The sequence below is a fragment of the Cynocephalus volans genome, chromosome X (genome assembly GCF_027409185.1).
Source record: "Cynocephalus volans isolate mCynVol1 chromosome X, mCynVol1.pri, whole genome shotgun sequence".
Taxonomy (NCBI): domain Eukaryota; kingdom Metazoa; phylum Chordata; class Mammalia; order Dermoptera; family Cynocephalidae; genus Cynocephalus; species Cynocephalus volans.
Window position 1 is genome coordinate 117,447,751 of NC_084478.1, and position 21,162 is coordinate 117,468,912.

General features: G+C 37.2%; 1 protein-coding gene across 4 annotated transcripts in view; it reads right to left on the bottom strand.

Annotated features, from left to right (window-relative positions):
- RBM41 (RNA binding motif protein 41) overlaps positions 1 to 18,856 on the bottom strand; it is a 65,539-nt gene extending 46,683 nt beyond the window's left edge. For 3 of the 4 annotated variants that reach the window (XM_063083578.1, XM_063083575.1, XM_063083577.1), the window contains exons 1-6: positions 18,819 to 18,856; positions 15,890 to 16,006; positions 15,137 to 15,329; positions 14,626 to 14,830; positions 12,676 to 12,747; positions 2,608 to 2,688 (exon numbers count right to left, since the gene is read on the bottom strand). In XM_063083578.1, coding sequence (XP_062939648.1) covers positions 2,608 to 2,688; positions 12,676 to 12,747; positions 14,626 to 14,830; positions 15,137 to 15,329; positions 15,890 to 16,006; positions 18,819 to 18,847 — 697 coding nt within the window. In that variant the 5' untranslated portion in view covers positions 18,848 to 18,856. The remainder of the gene's footprint in view (positions 1 to 2,607; positions 2,689 to 12,675; positions 12,748 to 14,625; positions 14,831 to 15,136; positions 15,330 to 15,889; positions 16,007 to 18,818) is intronic. The other variant, XM_063083576.1, reaches the window with a different exon arrangement.
- Positions 18,857 to 21,162: the final 2,306 nt, after the last annotated feature.

The window sequence follows — 21,162 nt, forward strand, 5'->3', positions numbered from 1 at the left end:
AGGAATCTCAAAAGAAGGAGAGAAAGGGGCAGAAAGAATATTTGAAGAAGTAATGGCTGATAATTTTCCTGAACTGATGAAAAACATTAATTGACACATCAAGGAAGCCCAACAGACTACAAATAGGATAAACTCAGAGATATACACCTAGACATAGAGCCAAATTTTCAAATGTGAAAGACAAAAAATGAATCTTGAAAATAGCAAGAGTGAAGAGACTCATCATGGACAAAGGGTCCTCAATAAGATTAATAGTTCACTTATCACAAACCAGAAGGAGGCAAGAAGACAACGAGATAACATATCCAATGTGCTGAAAGAAAAGACTGCCAACCAAAAACTCTGTCTAGCAAAACTGTACTACAAAAGTGAAAGTGAAATCAGGACATTCCCAGATAAACATAAATTGAGAGAATTCATCACCAAAAGACCTGCCCTACAAGAAAAACTAAAGAGAGTCTTTCAGGCTGAAATATATGAATACTATGCAGTAACTCAAATCCAAACAACAAAATAAAGAGCACTATTAAATTGGCTACATATGTTAATATAAAAGACAGCAAAAAATATATTTTTCTTTGTAACTCTTTTTCTTCTCCTATGTGACTTAAAAGATTAAAGATAACTACATAAAACAGTAATTATAAAACTGTTTTCAGGCTTAAAAATTTATAAAGAGGTAATTGGTATTACAAAGTACAAAGAAGGGGGAAGGGAGAACAGGTCTAAACAAAGTTTTTGAATATAATTGAAATTAAGTTGGTATTAGTACAAACTATTTTATTTAGCTAAGATGTTAGTTGTAAACCCCAGGGCAATTGCTAAGGGAATAACACACACACACGCACGCACGCACGCGCGCACACGCACACACGTAAAAGAAACGACAAGTTAATTAAAATGGCACACTGGAAAAACCTATTTAACATAAGAGAAAGAATAAATGGAAAAACAGAGGAACAAAAAAGATACAAGACAGAAAAAGAACAGCAAAATAGCAGATATAAATCCTACCTTATCAACTGACTACAAATAAGTACTAAAATAAATCAACTAAACACTCCACTTAAAAGGGAGAGATTAGAAGAATTGATTAAAAAAGGGAACATGATCCAACTATTTGCTGTGTATAAGAGATACATTTTAGATTCAAAAACACATAGGTTGAAAGTAAAAGGATGCCAAAAAAATGTCTCATGCAAATAAGAACCAAAGTAGAGCTGGTTTTTATAAATTTGAGTCTTCTCTCGTTTGAACTTGATCAGCCTAAAGGACTGTGAATTTTAAAATTTTTTTTAAGAACCAATTTTTGGGTTTGTTGATTTTTTTCTGAATTTTATTCTCTATTTTTATTTAGTTTTGCTCTAAACTTTATTACGCCCTTTCTTCAATTCAGCTTGATTTGGATTTAGTCTGCTCTTACTTTTATAGTTTCTTAAGGTGGAAGTTTTGGTTATTAATTTGAGATCATTCTTCTTTAATAATATGAGCATTTACAGCTATAAATATCCCCCTTTAACACTATTTTTACTGTATCCCATAAGTTTTGATATGCTGTCTTTTGCTTTCATTGATCTCAAAATATTTTATAATGTCTCTTGTTATTTCTTTTTGATCCACTGATTATTCAGGAGAGTGTTGTCTAATTCCTATATATTTGTAAATTTCCTAAATGTCTTTCTGTTATGGATATCTACTTTCATTCCACTGTGACCAGAAGTAAAAAAACTGGACACTGTTGTCTTATTACTGATATTGGGGGAAAATTTCAATCTTTCATCATGAATAATGATGTTAAATATTAATACACAAATATGGCCAACTGATTTCTGACAAAAATGCAAAGGCAAGTAAATTGAGACAGAATACTCTTTCTAACACTTGGTTTTGGAACAACTGGACATTCATAGGCAAAAAAGTGAACTTTAATCTGAACTTCACACCTTATATAAATGTCAACTCAAAAGGGATCATAGATCTAAATGTAAAATGTATAACAATAAAACTGTTAGAAGAGCGTGAAGTATGCATAAAGCAAATGTACTTCACAGGGCCTGGTTTTCCAAAGCCTTGCAGTTTCAAATATTGACCTTGCAAAGGACAGGAAATTTTCCCCAGGCTATATAGTCTCTGTTGGAAGATAAAGAATTGTAACACAGCAAGGTTGCTGGTTCACAGACAGACAGGTTACTGATTGATATGTAAAGATACTGGGAAATTGCTGTAAGAGAATGTTTGCTAAAATCAAGCTTTTGTTAGTGGATCGACTTAATTGCATGTTACCAACTTCTATTGCTAAACTTGTTAAACTGTACTTAGCAAAAACCCCAGCTATGTTCTCTTCCTGCAACTTCCTGGTCTGGAGAATAAATGTGGGAAGAGAACCTGAATTCGTGGTTAATTTCCCAAATGGAAGGAATGCCTCTAACTTGAGGGTTCTGAGAGATTTCCCCTTTTCGGGGCTTCTCACTGCTCAGAAGAGATGGGTTTTGAGTAATCTTTGGTGGCTCCATCACCCAGGGGAAAAGGGGTGACAAAGCCATTGGAGGCAAAGCAACAAATGGTGCCCCGTGTGAGGAATTCTGGGTCCACAGATAGGACACTGACCTGCCAAGCCTTGGAGAGGAAGAGAAAGAGTACATCCGCCACTCATCCTGACGAAAGGGAGGTCCCAACAAAAGGGAGGCCCTGACAAAAGAGGCAAAAGAAAGAGGGCGTTCACCACTCATCCTGCCAAAACGGAGGTCCCAACAAAAGGGGAGAAAGAAAGAGGGAGTCTGCCACTCATCCCAACAAAAGGAAGGCCCCGACAAAAGGGGGGAAAAGAACAAAGACACCCAGAAAAAGGAAGAGGACGTCTACTCATCCTGTCAAGAGGGAGAACCCAGTAAGGGGACTCACCCAGGTAAAGGGGATCACAGAGGTGGCTTTGAATTAAGCGATTGCATGCCTGCTGTAGTGTCTAGCTAGGGCTTTACCCAGAAGTTTTGCTTTCTTACTCTCTCAATTTTCTATCTATTCTTGCGATTATGGGTAGTTTACTGTCTAAGAGGGAAGTTCAACACAGTACAGTCCTTCTATGTCTCCTTAAGGCAGTAGGTTATGAAGTAACTAACCGTCATCTAACTAAATTACTGATTATAGTGGTTTGGAAGTCTTGTCAAATTGCTTTAAAAATTATTTAGAAACTTAACAAAAGGAAAAAACATGTTCATGCCACTACAGAGGATGAAAAACAATCTTCGCCTCCTCCTCCTCCTCTCCCCCTACCTCCATCTTTGGAGGCAAATAACTCATTTATTTCCTTGATGGAGTCCTGTCTTAAAGAAGGACATAACATGGGAATTGATGCTTGTCATGTCTTTCCTGTTGTAAGGACTGGGACTCAGTTGAGACATGAAAACCTCCCATTCTCCTTTTTTGAAAGGTTTAAAAAGAGCATAACAGAAAATGGCTTACATAGTACTTTTAGTAAGGAATACTTAGAATCAATTGCTAAGGGGTATAATTTGACCCCTTGGGATTGGAAAACACTTGGAAAAACTTTTTTAACTCCTGCTCAATATACTGTATGGCTACAAGAATATTGGGAAGGTTTACATGCTATTTCACTCGAAAATGTACGTGATGAGGTTCAAATTAGCATGGACATGTTACTTGATCAAAAAACTAGAGCAGCCATAAAAGCTTGGAACAAAATTCCTGGAACAAAATTCCTGAAACAAAATCTAAACTTCAACCTCTTGCTTCCCCTGATGTGTTTTGGATAGAAAGATTAGATAAGATTCAGCCACTGTTGACATTATCTGTTCAAAATTCCTTTGCTGTGTACTAGCCCTGAGGGACAAACTGCCTCCATTATGCCTTATGTTCCAGATCTACCTCAAACCCTATGGGGCTGAGACCTCCCTGCTCAATGGGATATTTATATTGGGAGATCTTCTTCAAAATTTATCATGATGGCCATAGCCACACTCCCACCATCCAAACTATAATGGGCCCCTGGTCCTCCGGTTTGGGTGGAACAGTTACAAATGGGACATTTAGAGCTATCGCATAGTCCCTGGAATACTCCCACTAAATCTTTTGCTATTGATAGACAGGGACCCACTGAGCCTTATACAGATTGTATTAATTGTCTTCAAGATGGTATAACTAGACAAATTGACAATGCTCATGACAATCCAGAACTGCTATCACAAGTTTATTTACATTTAATCAAACAAGTTAATAATGCTGGTTTATAAGTAGCTCCAGATAAAATTCACTCAGAGAAGTATATGGCCACAAAATATATCTTTCCATATTTAGGAGCCTGTTACTACAACATTTGTTTAATACCTTGAAGGGAGACCCTGATCTGTCCTCCCCTTGTTACTTATCTGAAGAAGCAAAATTAGAATTAAAACAGACTGAATCCTTTTTACATTCCAGAAAATTAACACGTGTTGTTAAGTCTCAAGTCATTCATTTCATTATTTTAAACACCCCATATAGTCCCACAGGTTTGCTTTGCCAATTTCTTCCTCAAATAGGAGTCACTAAATGGATTATCTTACCCCATCAACAAAAAAGGAAATTATATACTGAATTGGAACAATATATTTGGCTGCTCATTGGGGGAGGACACTGTTGTGGAGTGCTTGCTGGGTGTGATCCTGATGTTAATCCTGGTCTTTCTGGGGCTGATTTTTGTGCTGCCCTTAAATGATCGGAGTCTTTGGGGATGGCTATGGTTGATTTTGTTGGTGGGATGCAATTCTCATTACCCCATGATAGAGTTTTGCAGGGACTCCAAATGCGGCCAACGCAGTTGGGATCCTGTTTGTCCCCTGTTCCCCTCCCTCAGGCGCTGGCTGTGTTAGTCGGCAGTTCTGGCGGATCAGGAGGGGGATCGGTGGCATGGCAGGAGCAGGGAATCTGGAAACATTTTATTACTATCCAACATAAGTCCACTCAAAGGGCTGAACTGGCAGCTGCCATTGCAGCTTTACATTTTTATAATCAGCCACTTAGCTTAGTAGCAGGCTCTGCCCGCACAGTTGGAGTCTTACAGGTAATTCAAGATGCATCTATCCATGAGGGAAATGATTTTCTTTTATTTGAAATGTTTGGACATTTACAAAAACTTATTCAAAAAAGACATCATCCTTTCTATGTAACTCACATGCATTCTCATTCGGTCTTCCTGGCCCTTTATCAATTGGAAATGATATGGCTGATCACTTTGTTATGTATAATAATGTTTTAGAGAAAGCTATTGATTCTCATCAGTTTTTTCATCAGGGTGCACGAGCTTTGGCTAACATGCATCAGATCTCTTACAGGCAAGCTCAAGATATTGTTCATGACTGTCCTAATCGTCAGAGGTCTTCTAAATCTAATTTCCCTGGAGGAGTTAATCCTCAAGGAATAAAAGGTAATGAAATTTGGCAAATGGAAGTCACGCATTATTCCACTTTTGGACGTCTTAAATATTTACATGTTACTGTTGATACTTACTCTGGTCTTATTCATGCCACTGCCCAAATGGGAGAAACTGCTAAACATGTTAAAAAACATTGTCTTTCTGCCTTTGCCACCATGTGGATTCCAAATCAAATTAAAACAGATAATGGACCAGCATACACCTCCAAAGTCTTTCAAGTATTCTATGACAACTGGAACATTAAATATGTCACAGGAACCCCATTTAACCCCACTGGCGAGGCAACTGTTGAAAGAACTAATGGCCTTCTTAAATCTCAAATAAGTAAACAAAGGAGGGGTAATATAGATATAGGAATGGCCCCTCATGGACAGGTCTTTAAAGCTCTGTTCACATTAAATTTTTTAAATTGTAACTCTCAAAAATTAACGGCTATGGAGTGACACTATATACATCCTAAAAAGAGACCTAGACCCTTGGTTTTATTCCGCCACCTACTGACGGGACCACCATTGTTGGGACCTGTCGAATTGTTAACATAGGGGAGAGGGTATGTGTCTGTTCTCTTACCCACTGGCCCACTACAGATTCCTGCTAAGGCTGTTAAACCTTATGTGGAACCCCAAACTAGATGAGGAGTTGAATCTGACCCCAAAATCTCAATGCCTTGCCATCACACCTCAATCTATCTCACTGGGGATGGCACACATCAGACCATCAGTGATGATGATGCCAACAACCACTTCCACTCTGACCTACATCAGACCACCAGTAATGAAAATAAAGACAACAAGCTCCAAACTGACCTGGGGTATACTAAAAAAAAAAAAAAAAAAAACTTCAACAGTCAAATAGCTTTCAATAGCTTAGCCCTTAAGCTAACTCATTTGAGAAACAAAAACTAAACTAGAATCTACCTGTTTGACTAGATGGTCTCAAATTTTCTGGTATCCAGCTGGTTATTTTAAACAGACTTCTAAATTTTCTTCTAGGCTCATCTATGTATTTCTTCACAAAATCCTCTAGTAAAGTTCTATGCCATTTTTTGAAAAAGGAAAATTTTCTCTGCATCTTCTTGAAAAGGCTTGCATACTTTCCTTTACAATGTAAATTTGTTATCTTGCTTTCTTTAAGGCAGGGTGAGGCCTCACCAATAAGTCTTTAAGAAAAAAAAAAAATTTAAACCTGACTGTCCTTTTTACTAGTGAGGTTTTTTTACATCTTGAATAAAACCTATAAGATCCTTGTTTGTTCTTGTTTATGTCTGCATATATGCATGTGTAAGCTGTGTGTTATGTCTGTATGTTCATGCCTGTATGTGTAATTGTGTTATGTGCAAGGTACCAAGTTGGCTTATAATTAATGAAGTGCTCATTAAATAAATAAGTATACTTTTCAAGTTCACGTGACTTAAATTTTCTAAAGTTTTGAAAAATATATTTTCAAAATTTGATTCAAACCTTTTACCTAAATTTATCTCTAGGTCAATATATCTCCTTGTTACCTCAGCTCTGCCTCCTGGCTGTGCTGGGAGAAACAATATCTTTTAGACATTATCTTTTAAATACCGCTCTCTGTCTTAAGCTCTATACGACTCCAAATGGCATGTTGAAACCTGGGACCCAAAATGGCTAGTGAAAGGAAACCTATGCCCAATATTGCATTGGTCCTAGTTAACATTAACTGATAAGGGCATAGATCTAATACACCAAGTTTTTGGTTGAGAAGCCATAAATATGTATTTGATAAAAACAGCTAAAACTCAAACTGGGCTTTGTATAATTTGCTCTGATAAATGGACGCCCATTTACTAACCTGAATGTATAAAAATGTTCTTATCAGCACACATCATTGCCTGGGTTTACTAATCAAACAGGATTACTACAAGTCTTTTCACTTGATTGTTCTTAATACAAAATTGCAAAAGGTTTTCTTTGTCCCTTAGATAACTGGCTTAAGAAACTTATTTCATGATCATTTCTTGTGCTCTCTGCCTTTGAAACCCTCTGTCACTTTGGTTTTACTTTTTGTAATAATTTGTGATTTGATTCAACTAAGTGTTTTAAGCCTTTTGTTGCTTGACAAAACTTTCCAAAACTGAAAGCTCAACCTTTTTGGTTTAAAACAACTTTGAGGAATTCCAAGGGCCCTGGAGCTTCTCAAAGGATATATAAAAATGTATCAAAACTAATTGGCTTATTTAATAAATTAGACTATATGGGAAAGCACTGTCGGTACTGAAGGTGTTATGGATATGTGTTCCAAAATGTTGTAAGGTTCTTAACTATCTGTGTCTTGATATAAATGCTACCGGTCATAATCTTGGTTTAATTATAATTTTAAAATGTTATGTCTTCAAATATTTCATGAAAAAATTCTGATAGGTACAGTTTCCTGACAAACTTTGAGTTCATAGCTTTAAACTAAAGTTCCAAAATTTTAATGAAGAAACTGACGGGTTTGTGAAATTGTTCACAAAGGTCAAAACAACAAAAGTTAATTAGAGAACTAATTAAAAAGAATTATGGGTTTTTACAATTTCATTATTTTGAAACACTGCTGGTTCTCTTAATGTTTAATTTTCCAAATGTAAGAAAACTCTCTCTCTCTTAAGCTATCTATAACTAACAACAGTTTGGTAAAATGTCACTTAAAATAAAGATAAAAGTATTTGTTTTCTCTCTATTTGATCCCCCCCAAATTTAATAACTTTAAGTATCCTATATGATTATTATGGCAATGTGGCCATTTTTATAAGTTCAATGAAAATTAACTCTTTCTCTTTACAACAGGATATAATTTAAAACTTTGGATATAAGATAGCATGTCTCACTTCTAAGTTGCTAACCCCTCTGTCATGTTGCCTTAATTTGGACTAACTGCTGCTTCATCCTGCTGTTGATCTTTCCCCCTCAACGTGGGACAGATCACCACCTGGGAAAGGACTTCCCAGGAGCATGGGATTCATAAAAAAAAAAGTAAGACCTTTCCAATCAAGATATTGAACATCAATGCTTTTATGAGGAATGCCTTGATCATAAAGGGGGAAATAACGTCTTCACTATAAAAGCAGTTCTCTAAGTTTTCCTGGCCTTAAAGAGGGTGTTTGTAACTTGGATGAGACATCCTGTTCTTAAACAAAAGACTTGTAATTGAGCAAAAATTTTACAAAAGACTAGATGCTTTAAAAACAGTAATGTCCTGGACAGGTGAACATTAACAAACTCTCTGGACTCAGAATCAACTATTATTTGGAGCAGAATCCCATTCCGGAGTTTCAACAATTGGTAATTATACCCAAGTCACAGCACGTGGACTGATGCCGATGCAGCCACTCTGAGATGATGGCATCATCAATCCTCACCTGAAGTAAATTAAAAGGACTTGCCATGCTAAATGATACTAACTTTGCTTTAAATGCTTTTGTCTTACCTGTGAAAACCTGATCTATAGCTTTTTCTTTTTCTTTTAAATAAATAAAACGGGGGGAGGGGATGTGAAGTATGCATAAAGCAAATGTACTTCACAGGGCCTGGTTTTCCAAAGCCTTACATTTTCAAATATGGAACTTGTAAAGGACAGGAAAATTTCCCCAGGCTATATAGTCTCTGTTGGAAGATAAAGAATTGTAACACAGCAAGGTTGGTGGCTCAAAGACAGATAGGTTACTGATTGATATGTAAAGATACTGGGAAATTGCTGTAAGAAGAGAATGTTTGCTAAAATCAACCCTTTGTTACTGGATTGACTTAATTGCATGTTACCAGCTTCTATTGTTAAACTTGTTAAACTGTACTTAGCAAAAACCCCACCTATGTTTTCTTCCTGCAACTTCCTGGTCTGGAGAATAAATGCGGGAAGAGAACCCAAATTCGTGGTTAATTTCCCAAATGGAAGGAATGCCTCTATCTTGAGGGTTCTGGGAGATTACCCCCTTTTCAGGGCTTCTCACTGCTCAGAAGAGATGGGCTTTGAGTAATCTTTGACAGCTCCATCACCCAGGGGAAAAGAATGACAAATTCGTGGGAGGCAAAGCAACAGAAGAGAACACAGGAAAATATCTTTTTCATGAGCAGGTGTTAGGCAGAATTCATATTCATACTCATACACACACACACACACATTTTTTAAAAGCATGATTCATGAAAAAAACGAGAGATAAACTAGATTTTATAACAGTTTAAAACATTTGCTCTGAGGTGAAAGACTTACATATACTAAAAACTACAAAATGTTGCTGAATGAAACTAAAGACACATATAAATAGAAAGGCATCCCATGTCCATGGATTAGAAGACTTCATACTATTAAGATGTCATTAGTAACCAAAGCAATCTACAGATTCAATGCAATCCCTACCAAAATTGCAATGACATTTTTTGCAGAAATATAAAAATCTATCCTAAAATTCAAATGGAATCCCAAGGGACTCCAAAATAGCCAAAACAATGTCGAAAAAAAAAAGAACAAAGTTGGAGGTCTCACATTTCTTGATTTCAAAGCTTATTACAAAGCTACAGTAATAAATACAATGTGGTACTACTGGCATAAAGACAGACATATATACCAGTGGAATAGAGAGCCCAGAAATAAACTCCTGTACAAATGGGCAAATGACTTTTGAACATGGTATCAAGATCATTCAGTGTGGAATGGACAGTCTTTTCAACAAGTGGTTCTGGGGAAATTTGTTACTGACATGCAAAAAATGAACTTGGACCCTTATCTTATACCAAATACAAAACTTAGCACAAAATGTATCAAAGAACTAAACATAAGAGCTAAAACTATAATACTCTCAAAAGATAAAATAGGGGAAAAGCTTTGTGACACTGGATTTGGCAATGATTCCCTGGTGATGACACCAAAAGTACAGATGACAAAAGAAAAAATACACAAGTTGAATTTCATCAAAATTTAAAACTTTGTGCATTGAAGGACACTATCAACAGAGTAAAAAGGCAACCCACAGAATGGGAGAAAATATTTGCAAATCATATATCTGATAAAGAACTAATATTGAGAATATACATAGAATGTCTACAATGCAACAGCAAAAAAGAAACTCATTTAAAAGATGGGCAAGGGGCTTGAGCAGACATTTCTCAAAAGAAGATTTACAAATGGCTAAAAAGCATATGAAAAGATGCTCAAGAGCATTAATCGTTAGGGAAATGCAAATCAAACCACAATGATATTCCTTCACATCCATTAAGATTTAAAAAAAAAAAAAAAAAAAAGGAAAACAACAAGTGTTGCCAAGGGTATGGAGAAATTGAAACCCTTGTGCATTGCTTGTGGGAATGTAAAATGGTACAGTCTCTATGGAAAATGATATGGAAGTTCTTTAAAAAATTAAATGTAAAATTACCACAGATCCAGCAATTCCACTTCTGGGTATATACCCATAAGAATTGAAAGCAGGTACTCAGATACTTGTACACCCACATTTACAGGAGCATTATTCACAATAGCTAAAACACGGAAGCAACCTAAGAGTCCATCAATGGATGAATGGTTAAACAAATGTGGTATATACATACAATGGAATGTTATTCAGCCTTTAAAAGGAAGGAAATTCTGACACATGCTACAACATTGATGAACCTTGAAAACAATACGCTAAGTAAAATAAGCCAGTCACAAAAGGACAAATATTGTATGATGCTATATGAGGTATCTAGAGTAGTCGAATTCAGAGACACAAAGTAGAATGGTGATTGGCAAAGTCTGGGGGAGGGGTTAAGGGTGAGTTAGTGTTTAATGGGTACAGAGTTTCAGTCTGGGAAGATGAAAAAGTTCTGGAGATGAATAGTGGTGATGGCTGCAAAACAATGTGAGTGTACATAATGCCACAGAACTATACACTAAAAATGGTTAAAATGGTAAACTTTATGTTATGTATATTTTACAATTAAAAAGATTGTTCTACAAAAGACACTGTTAAGAGAATGAAAAGACAAGCTACAGACTGAGAGAAAGTATTTGCAAACCACATATCCAACAGAGGATTATGTTTGGAATATATAAAGAACTCTCAAAAGTCATCAGGAAGAAAATAAACAACCCAATTATAAAACAGCAAAAAATTTGAAAACTTTAGCAAGCAGGATGATAAGCACATGAAAAGATGTTCAACATCATTAGCCATTAAGGAAATGCAAATTAAAACTACAATGAGCTACCACTTCACATCTATTAGAATAACCAAAATAAACTGACAATACCAAGTGCTGACAAAGATGTAGAGCAAGTGGAACTCTCACAAGTTGCTGGTGGGAATGCAAAATGATACAGCCAGTCTGGAAAATGGTTTGCCAGATTCATATAAAGTTAAACGTACACTTACCATATGACCCAGTAACCACTTCTAGATATTTACCTTAGAGAAATAAAAACTTATTTTCACATGAAAACCTGTACAAGAATGTTCACATCAATATTATTCATAACCACCATAACCTGGAAAAAACCCAAATACATTACAATGGGTGAATGAATAAACAAACTTTGGAAGGTCCATACAATGAAATGCTACTCAGCAAAATGAATGAACAACTCGGATGACTCTCAAAGGCATTACACTAAGTGGAAAAAGCCAGTCTCACAAAGTTATATATTGTATGAGTCCATTTATATGACATTCTTTATAAGATAAAAACTACAGTGATGGAAAACAGATCAGTGACTGCCGGGATTATGAGTGAGGGTTGGGAGTGACTATAAAGGGATAGTATGAGGGAATTTTGGGGGGTGATGGAACTGTTCTCTATCTTGATTATGGTGGTGGTTACATGAATCTACATGATTTACAATTCACAGAATTGTACACTAAGAGAAAAAAAAGAAATCCCCATGCAATTTTATTGTAAGTTCATTTCAAAAATAAAATATTAGCTATTATATCATCATCATCATCATCATCATCAATAGTTATACTTTACTGATTAATAAAAATATTCAGAATTATTTGTGAAATGGGATCTAAAAATCATTAAGGCCAATTTATGTCTGGTACAATAACTTAAAGGTATAGAGAAAAAAACAACAACACTAAATGTAAAAGCTTTACAACTTCTACTAACTCCTCTCTTTAGTATTCTATCAGGACAATATGCTCCCTTTGGATCATTTCCTATAAACATCGTCATATACTGCATATGGAAATAAATAAGTGCTCAACTTAGAAGTCTGGGACCCTAAGTTACATTCCTAAATCTAACACTGTAAGAAAACTCTCGACTTGCCTTTTGTGCCTAATTTTATCATCCTCTTCATTGAGGTCATGTACTTGTCTGCACTTGTCTTTTTGTGGTATGCTGTGAAGGTTTAAAGCAAGGAGTTTCAAAGATAGGAAACAGAACAGATTCATACACCACCCATCCCCCCACCCCAAATAACAGGTATTGCTCTAAGTGATTTACATGAATTACCTCACTTAGTCCTCCTAATAACCCTATAACATGGCTATTATTAACATCCTTAATTTACCGACGAAGAAACTGAAGCATAGAGAGTTACCTTGCTCAGCATCTATCTCACAGCTACTAAGTGGGGGAGCCAGGATTTTCCCAGGCAGTCTGTCTCCAGAGTCCATGTTCTTAATCAATATGCTATAATATCTCTCCACAAAAGGCTGTTTATTTGTTCATTCATTCCTTCCTTCACCACTGCTCTGCCATGTCTATGGTCTCTCTGTCTCTAACAAATCATTCAAACATTCTCATGTCTTTAACATATCATTTAAGCATAGATGATTCCCAATTCTATATATCTAGTTCTGACCTCTCTTCTGAGCTTCACTACTGCATTTCCAACTGCCTCCTCAATATTTGCATTAGATGACCCTACCACTCCCACAAATTCAACATGTTTAAAATCAAACTCATCATCCTTCCTCAAAATTTCCCCATAAAAGCTTTCTTTATTTTGCTAACTGTTAAGTCACATCTGGGCTTAAACATCTGGGTTGTCTTTGACATGTTCCCCTCCAGTGACCCTCCTCCTTTATTCCCAGTCAACATGTTTTATCAGTTCTTCCTTTGTAATGGCTCTCATAACCAAACCTATCTCTCTTTCCAGTTCCACTGCATTAATTCCAGTCCAGATCTTCATGCCTAAATGACTGTAGTACTCTTAACATTCTCCGTTTCCAGTTCTTCCTCTCTCTAATCCTATTTATTGGCCACCAGATTAATCATTTTCAAATATGGCTTTTATCATGTCATTCCTGGCTCAAGACCTTTACCCATATTCATACTAACTCTGTATAGGACTATACTGCCCACCAAATAAAGTTCAAAAATTTTAACTTCCTTTCTAACCTTTTCTATAACAACTCCCCAAACATTCCATAGCGCTCATACCATTTGTTGCAACTGAAATGCCATTCCCTTTCCTTTTTAAAGAATAAGTAGTATTAAAAGAACATTTAAATCTTACCTCTGCTGAGAGGCTTTCTTCAGTAGTGCCAATACCCAGTGGCCTTTCCCTCCTCTAAACTCCTACAGCACTTAGCAACTATATATAGCATTGTTACTAAATGTTACATATTTATCTCTCCAAACAGGATGTAACACAAGGTCAGGAACCATTTCTTAAACTTCTGTGCACCTTCCACAGTGCCTGGTAAAACTTAATCTGTTAAACTAATTCTTTCTGGTTAACACACATACTATTTATCTATATATTTTGTGCTAATTTATAGTCCATCCTAAAGACACTTCACAATCTAGCCTCATCTCCCTTTCCAGTGTCATCTCCTGTCATTCCCTGTTGCGCCCTGTACTCTTGCCACACTGAACTTCTCATTGTTCCCTAGAGACACCAGGTAGTTTCACAATCCTGTTCCTGTTCACTCACTATCTGTAATGCCCTTTCCCCTTTATTTACCTGACAAATGCCTATTGATCCATCAAAACTTAGTACAAATGTCAACTCTGACTCCCCTAACTAGACTTAGATGCTCTACGTTACTATGCTCCCTCAGCATTTTATTCATATCTCTATAATAGCAATTTCCATGTTGTCATACAACTGTGTACATATTTGTCTCTCTCATAGGACTATACATTCCTCAAGAGTAGTGATGATTTGTCTTTCCCTTACTCCCTTCACTAACTCTTCATATTTAATGCCCTGCTGTTAAATCTTTTTCTCAATGAAAGAACATATCAAAGTCAGTGGGGCTCACATACCTTGGTAATAAAGAGCCTTAAGGAAGGAGTGACGATCAGCTCCCTGAAATAAAGACTTTTCTATTTCCATTTCTCGCCGGGTCAGCTGTTTACTCTTTGCAAATCTTTGTGGCAGGCAAAGGATGCGCTGACGCTCTGAGATCCTTTCTTCAATATCTTGAAGACGTTTCTGTATTGCTTCAGGAGTTGCCCTAAGTTTTGTCCTCTGAAATCATAGAAATAAGATGGCATGTATCATAGAGGACATATTCTGAAAGTGATGATCTGATGGCTCAAGCAAGAAAGAAGATGATTAGGGTCCAGAAATGAAAGTTTATAGAAAGTGCTAGCTGAGAAGTCAAGGAACGGCTTCTCTTTTATCAATGTCCCTACCCTAAAAACCAAAGAAGATTCAGGCACAAAGCTCAGTTTTGTGAGAACTAAAAATGAAAAGGTTCTCAATGCCAAAATGAAGAGATCGTGTTCTTTCTTCTCCAGCAAAACAAACAAACAAACAAACAAAACCACTCACCTTTTCACCTGAAACATGGCTCTTCCAGATCAAGATTTCTGTTTCATTGAGCCCTAGTTCCCTGAGAGAAGCAGTTTCCTGGTCCTTTTCATGCAGTGTCTGGAACTGGGACAAAGTCATAGTCCCAGCTGCTTCCTTCCCAAAGGGTTTGTACATAGTACCTGGAGCAAAGCTCTCTTTTTTAGACATACATCTGCAAAACAAGCCAGAAGAAAGTAAAAACATTTGAGATTACCACAATTCACAGAAATGGGGGCTCACCATTAAAAGAGGCACAATGGCACTCATCAGCAATTTCTAGGCTAAGCACCACTGCAACAAAATGGAACTTCATGAACAGTCCCTTCACCGGACTAATACATAACTGAATCAACAAGTACTTATTGAGTACCTACTATGCATCAGATACTGTGCTAGATGCTGAGGATTTAATAGTTTTAAAAAAGATAAAAATGGTTCCTGCTTTTGTGAAAGAACAGTGGAAGAAAGGCAAGGAAACAGGCAATGATAATATTGGGTTACAAGTGCTATATGTTAGGGTGCTGTAGGAGGACATAGGAAAGGTACTTGGCCCAGACTTAGTGGGATATTGGAGGTTTCCAAGAGGAAGTGACACAGAAGCAAAACCCTGCCTAATAAGTAGAAGTTTGCCAAAAAACAGGGGATGGGAGAGGAGTGTTCCACCCAGGCTGTTTGTCACCTGGAGGTGAGGGTCTATGATACTCTCCACATGTTTGCAAAATCAACACCTACTCTTCAATTGAGACAGAGGTATCAAGTTGATGCTGAAGAAGGCTTTTCAGCTGCCTCTCCCCTTCTGTTTCTAGCTCTTCCAGGACATGTTCATCAGTCTTCACACAGCTGCTTACCCTGGAGTAGAAATAAGAATATATACAGAAAGTTGATGAGACAGTGAGTCTCTAAATACATTCCTTTTCTACATTTTACCACTAGTGACCCCATTTGTCCAAAGACACTTCTCTAACAATTCATTGCCCTTTATAATTCATTCCACAAACATTTACTAAATACACACTTACACAGAAGGCACTGTGCTAGGTACTAATGGAAGTCAAAGATATTTAAGACATAGTCTCTATCCTCAAAAAGCTTGCAATCTATCTAGGGAGAAAAAACATGTGTGTGTATGTGTTGTGTGCATTTGCCCATGAGGGGGGGGGGGGAGAGAGAGAGAGAGAGAGAGAGACACAGAGAATATGAATGAATAATGACACAGAGACACATATGCCAAATTAGTAGGAGTTCACAGAAGAAAGAGATAATTGGAAGCTACAGTGGTAAAGGAAAATGTCAGAAAGGTATTCTTAAACTGGCATTCGAAGGATTAGGTGTGCTGAAGAAAAGGACATGTATTCCTTTTACAGGGAAAGTGAAGATGAAGAGACAGAGATATGTACTGAGGGATAATGAGAAATTCCATTTAGCTGGCACTCATGTATGGAAGTACTGGGAGACAATCTTGGGAGTGGTAAGACTCAGATTGTGAATGGCCTTAAATAAATCGACTAAGGGGCCTGGACCTTAAAGTATAGGCATTGGAAAGTAATTTATCAGGCAGTTAAGTGGTGCAGTGCAAGTGATGGTTTAGGAAGATGAGTGTGATTATAATATGCCATTTAGATTAGAAGGGAAGAAACCAGAAAAAACTAGTTAGGAAACTATTGAAGTACAAAGTGATAAAAGTCCAGACTGGATTGGTAATAGCGGACATGGGGGGAAAAAAAGAATTAGATAAGCGAGATGTGTTGAAGGTGGGGGTAAGGAAGTCAAAGATAACCCTAAATTTTTAAGCTGTGTAAGTGAGAGAACAATGGTACCAGTGAAGGAAAGAAGTTCCAGATGGAATAAATGGTTTGGGAAAGGGAAAGTCTGTATTGTTTTAGCTATGCTGAGTCAACTACCTATTTCAGTTGAAACACCAGCATATAAGTATCAGGAATAATTCAAAGACATTGAGAATGAGGTGACAGCATGAGTGATTGGCTAAAAGGAAAGTAAGAAATCAGAGAATTATTGCATAGATGAGAATCTGAGGCTGAACATGGAAATCTCAAGTTATCTGTGTTGACAAGATCTGGAGCTGCGACAGAGGAGGAGATCTCCAAAGGAGAGAGTATAGCAAGAAACATGAAGAGTGTCATAACATTTTCTAGTCTAGACACTACTGTGTAGAAATCTAGGTAATGGCTAGCATGAGTAACTAATTCTAAATTACTGAAAATTCTTCTAGAGTATAAAGAAATAACAGAACCATGTAAGCATGCAACAACAGATTATGAAAGACAAAAAAATGAGTTAACTCCATGAGGAATACAAATACTAAATACCTTCCTTATAAAATAGCCCTTTCCTAGTGGTACTATGACAAGGCCTAGAAAAACTAACTCCCATAATTATAAGAAAGATTCCCATACTCTAGAAAGACTTGGCCCTATTTTGGAAAATTCTAAAATATCTTTAGGCCCAAGGTTTTTAAAAAAAATCCTTTTAAGTGTCTCAATTCTAATTTATTATTTAGAATTCCAAAAGTTCCTGCTAAGTTTAAAGTTTCTTTCAAATGAATAAACCATAGCTAAATACAACACACAAGAATCTCCAAAAGAAATGTTGAGTTAAAAAAACACAAGTCACAGAAAAATTCATACAATATGTGTCCATTTGTATAACCTTGAAAAATGGATAAAACAAGAAACATTTTGTTTTACAGGGGACTTCTAAGGTACTGGCAATGTTTTATTTCTTAAGCTTGTAGTAGATGCAACCCTTTATTATATATATACAGTTGAAAGAAAAATTGTGTATATTATAATATACATTATTTTGCATGTACAAGATACATCATCATAAAAAAAATTTAAGGTTATTTTCAGGTGGAGAAAATCAAAAACGGTTTTTAAAAAGGTGCAAGGAACTGACAGTTCAGGAGAGCATATCAGTAAGAATTTTAAACAAAGTGCACTATTTCAGAGAGATGATTCTACTTGCAGAGTGAATACAAAACTAATTTAATGAAGATCCTTTCAAAAGGCTCTCAACAGTGACCACCTGAGGTTCAAGCAGCCACTTACTGCAGAACCAGTAGGGGGAACTGCTCGCAGCAATGCCTTTCTTTTCCTACAATAAATCGAACTGGTTTTGTGTTTTCCTTCTAAATTTGTAGAAACAAAGTATCACCCTCTTATTTTAAGGATTTGAAAGCGCCATATGGTTTCGGGGCCCGAGCAAGTCATCTGTAACACACAGACACTGCGAATCAATGAGCCCACCCCGTGCCCCTTTCTGAGGATGAGGTGGAGGTAGGGCGGGACGGGCAGGAGCGGGCCTGGGTATCTCGGGCGCTGGGAATCTCTCATCCAAGACCCTTCTGCCTGGGTGGGTCTGTCTGAAACAGGAAGAAGCCGCCGCACCCGGCCAGCTTGCGGGGCCTGTGCCGGGAGGGCTTTCCTACGGAAACCCGTCCCGGTTGCGGCCCTCCCTGAACTTCACCCCGCAGACCCGTCTAGCCCCGCTCCCCTCTTCCCTTCTGCTTTGTTTTTCCGCTCACACGAAACCGCATCCCGAAAACGTGACAGACCCCAAATAGAAAGTCAAAGAAGCCATTTTCGAAGAAAAAGGTAGAACAGAGCTCCCCTTGCCGCCTGCTCCTCAGACAAGCCCTTACCTCTTCATGTTTCCGCAGGCCCCTATCATTAACTTCGGTAAACAGGCCGGGGACCTCAAGTCCCAGAATTCTGGGCGACAGAGTAAGGGGATGTGGTGGAGCGCGGAACTCTGGGAATTGTAGTAGCACAACTGTAGAAACGGAAAAAGAAAGTAGGTGGTGAGTGACAGACAGGTAAGTTGTAACTTGTCCAAATATTTCTCTTGAATTTCTCGTAAAGGTTAAAAACAACACCCAAAATATCCAGCCTGTAAACCTAAGACTCACCATTGACTTCTTGGCTCTCTCATCCAGCACTAAATCTTGGCTCTTCTCGAATTTCCCTCGAATTTGTCCCTATCAACATTGCTTTTCTTTCGAGGATTCATCCGGCCTGCTTGCTGCTTCCAGTCCAGCCTCTAGTCCATCCTCTGCAGTGTAACTGGAGCGATCAGACACACATCTGACTATATCACCAGCACTAATGGTTCTCTATCTGTAACAGAGACTTCTGAGCTCTCAAATCAGAATCAGAAATCTGTATGTATTCAGGCCTGTGACTGTTTTACTGATAATTATGGTGAATTGACAGAGATATAGCACAGTGGTTAAAAGCATGAGCTGTTAGTTCCCAAATGCAAATGTCTTTAAGTATATGAAAACAAAGATGACAATCTCACTTATAAGTGAGATGGAAATTTCAAAGTACAATGATTACCAGTACTCCTCAAAACTTATCAGGGTCATGAAAAACAAGGACTGTGTGAGAACCTGACACAGCCAAGAGGAAACAAAGAAGACACAATGACTAAATGTAATGTGTTTTCCTGGATGGCATCCTGGGTCACATCATAGCTTGCATCAGGTAAATACTATATGCTGGTGGGGCTGAATTCTGCTGCTCAACCAAACTGTCCTATTGACACATTTGTCAATGAGGAAATGGAAAAATACACCAAGGTTGCTAGTGTGTTTTTTCCCTTGGAAAGAGGGCAAAGGGAGGAACAAATATTACACCGACCAATCACAGCAAACTTCTACACAACTTCTAATAGAACACACAGCCTATCGGTAGTGAGGTGATACACACTACATTACAAATCCACTAGGTGGGATGAGCAGAGAATGAAAGGCTAAAAGACATACTCAGATAGCTGTGGAATTGCAACTGGAAAGCAAGGTCATAAGACATAATGTACATATCTCTGTATAACTGTAGCCAACCCAAGTGGTGGGTACCAAGGGACATTCAGAAAATTGCACTAGAAGGAAAACCAGGCTGTTTCTAGCTCTGCCAAACTTATTAACTGTAATAATATCTATTCTGTTTCCCACAGCATCCCTCTCCCCACCTTAAAATGATATCAGACGGTATATAAAAAGCTTTGAGATCTCTAGATATTATACATGGACACAGAGATTTTACTATGTGGTAATTTCACAATTTCACCCCTAGAAGAACTTATGACAAACTAAAAAATATGCCTCATTTGTCTTTCTGACAATTTAACAAAGTTAGTTTAACTAAGCCAAAAGCTTCTCTTTAACAGATACATTTTCAGTGTTTGTCCTTTTTAGGTGCTCTGTTCGCAGCACACTTCTGAGGAATATGTTATGAAGCAATTATAATTCAAAGATATGGAAGATGTTAAAACCAAAAATCTTCTCTTGAATCTACTCATCAGGTAATATTAAAACAACTGTGCATGTATTTCAAATTTCCCAAATGAGAAAGCATAAATGGTGTTATAAAGAGAATAAATATAGCATCTTTTCAAAGGACGAAAACTGGATATGTTATTGGGATAGTGTCAACATTACAAATTTAAGAATTCTCCTTCAGCTGATATCTTAGCTGTTTAACAGTGTTTACGAGGGGCTCAAGACTCCAGTGCCTAACATAAATGCTGCCTTAACATTACTGGCAAAAATAGGTTAATTGTAACATTTTAATTAATATTTGTACAACAACATCATGTCTTTTGGACACATTAGACCCAGAGTCAGAAGGAACCTTAGAGATGATTTAGTCCAAGGTTGCAGATTCCAGACAGAACATTAAGATCCCCCAGTAAATCTTACAGTGTTACTGGATTGATGTGGAAGCCACTTGCCATCCTCTGGCATCTTACATGTACTGGAAAAAAACACTAGACACCCAGTGAAGATGGTGCAACAGTAAAATAGTACAAGCACTAATGTAGCCTCCTCTTCATTTTACTTAGGACATTTACAGTAATCGCTCTACTAGTAGTGAAAAGACATAAAGGAATCTCGAGACTTCAGAGAAATAAAAACGAGTTTCTTCTCACAAAACAGTTGGAAAAACCCTAATATGGTCCAACTCTTTCATTTTATAGACAAA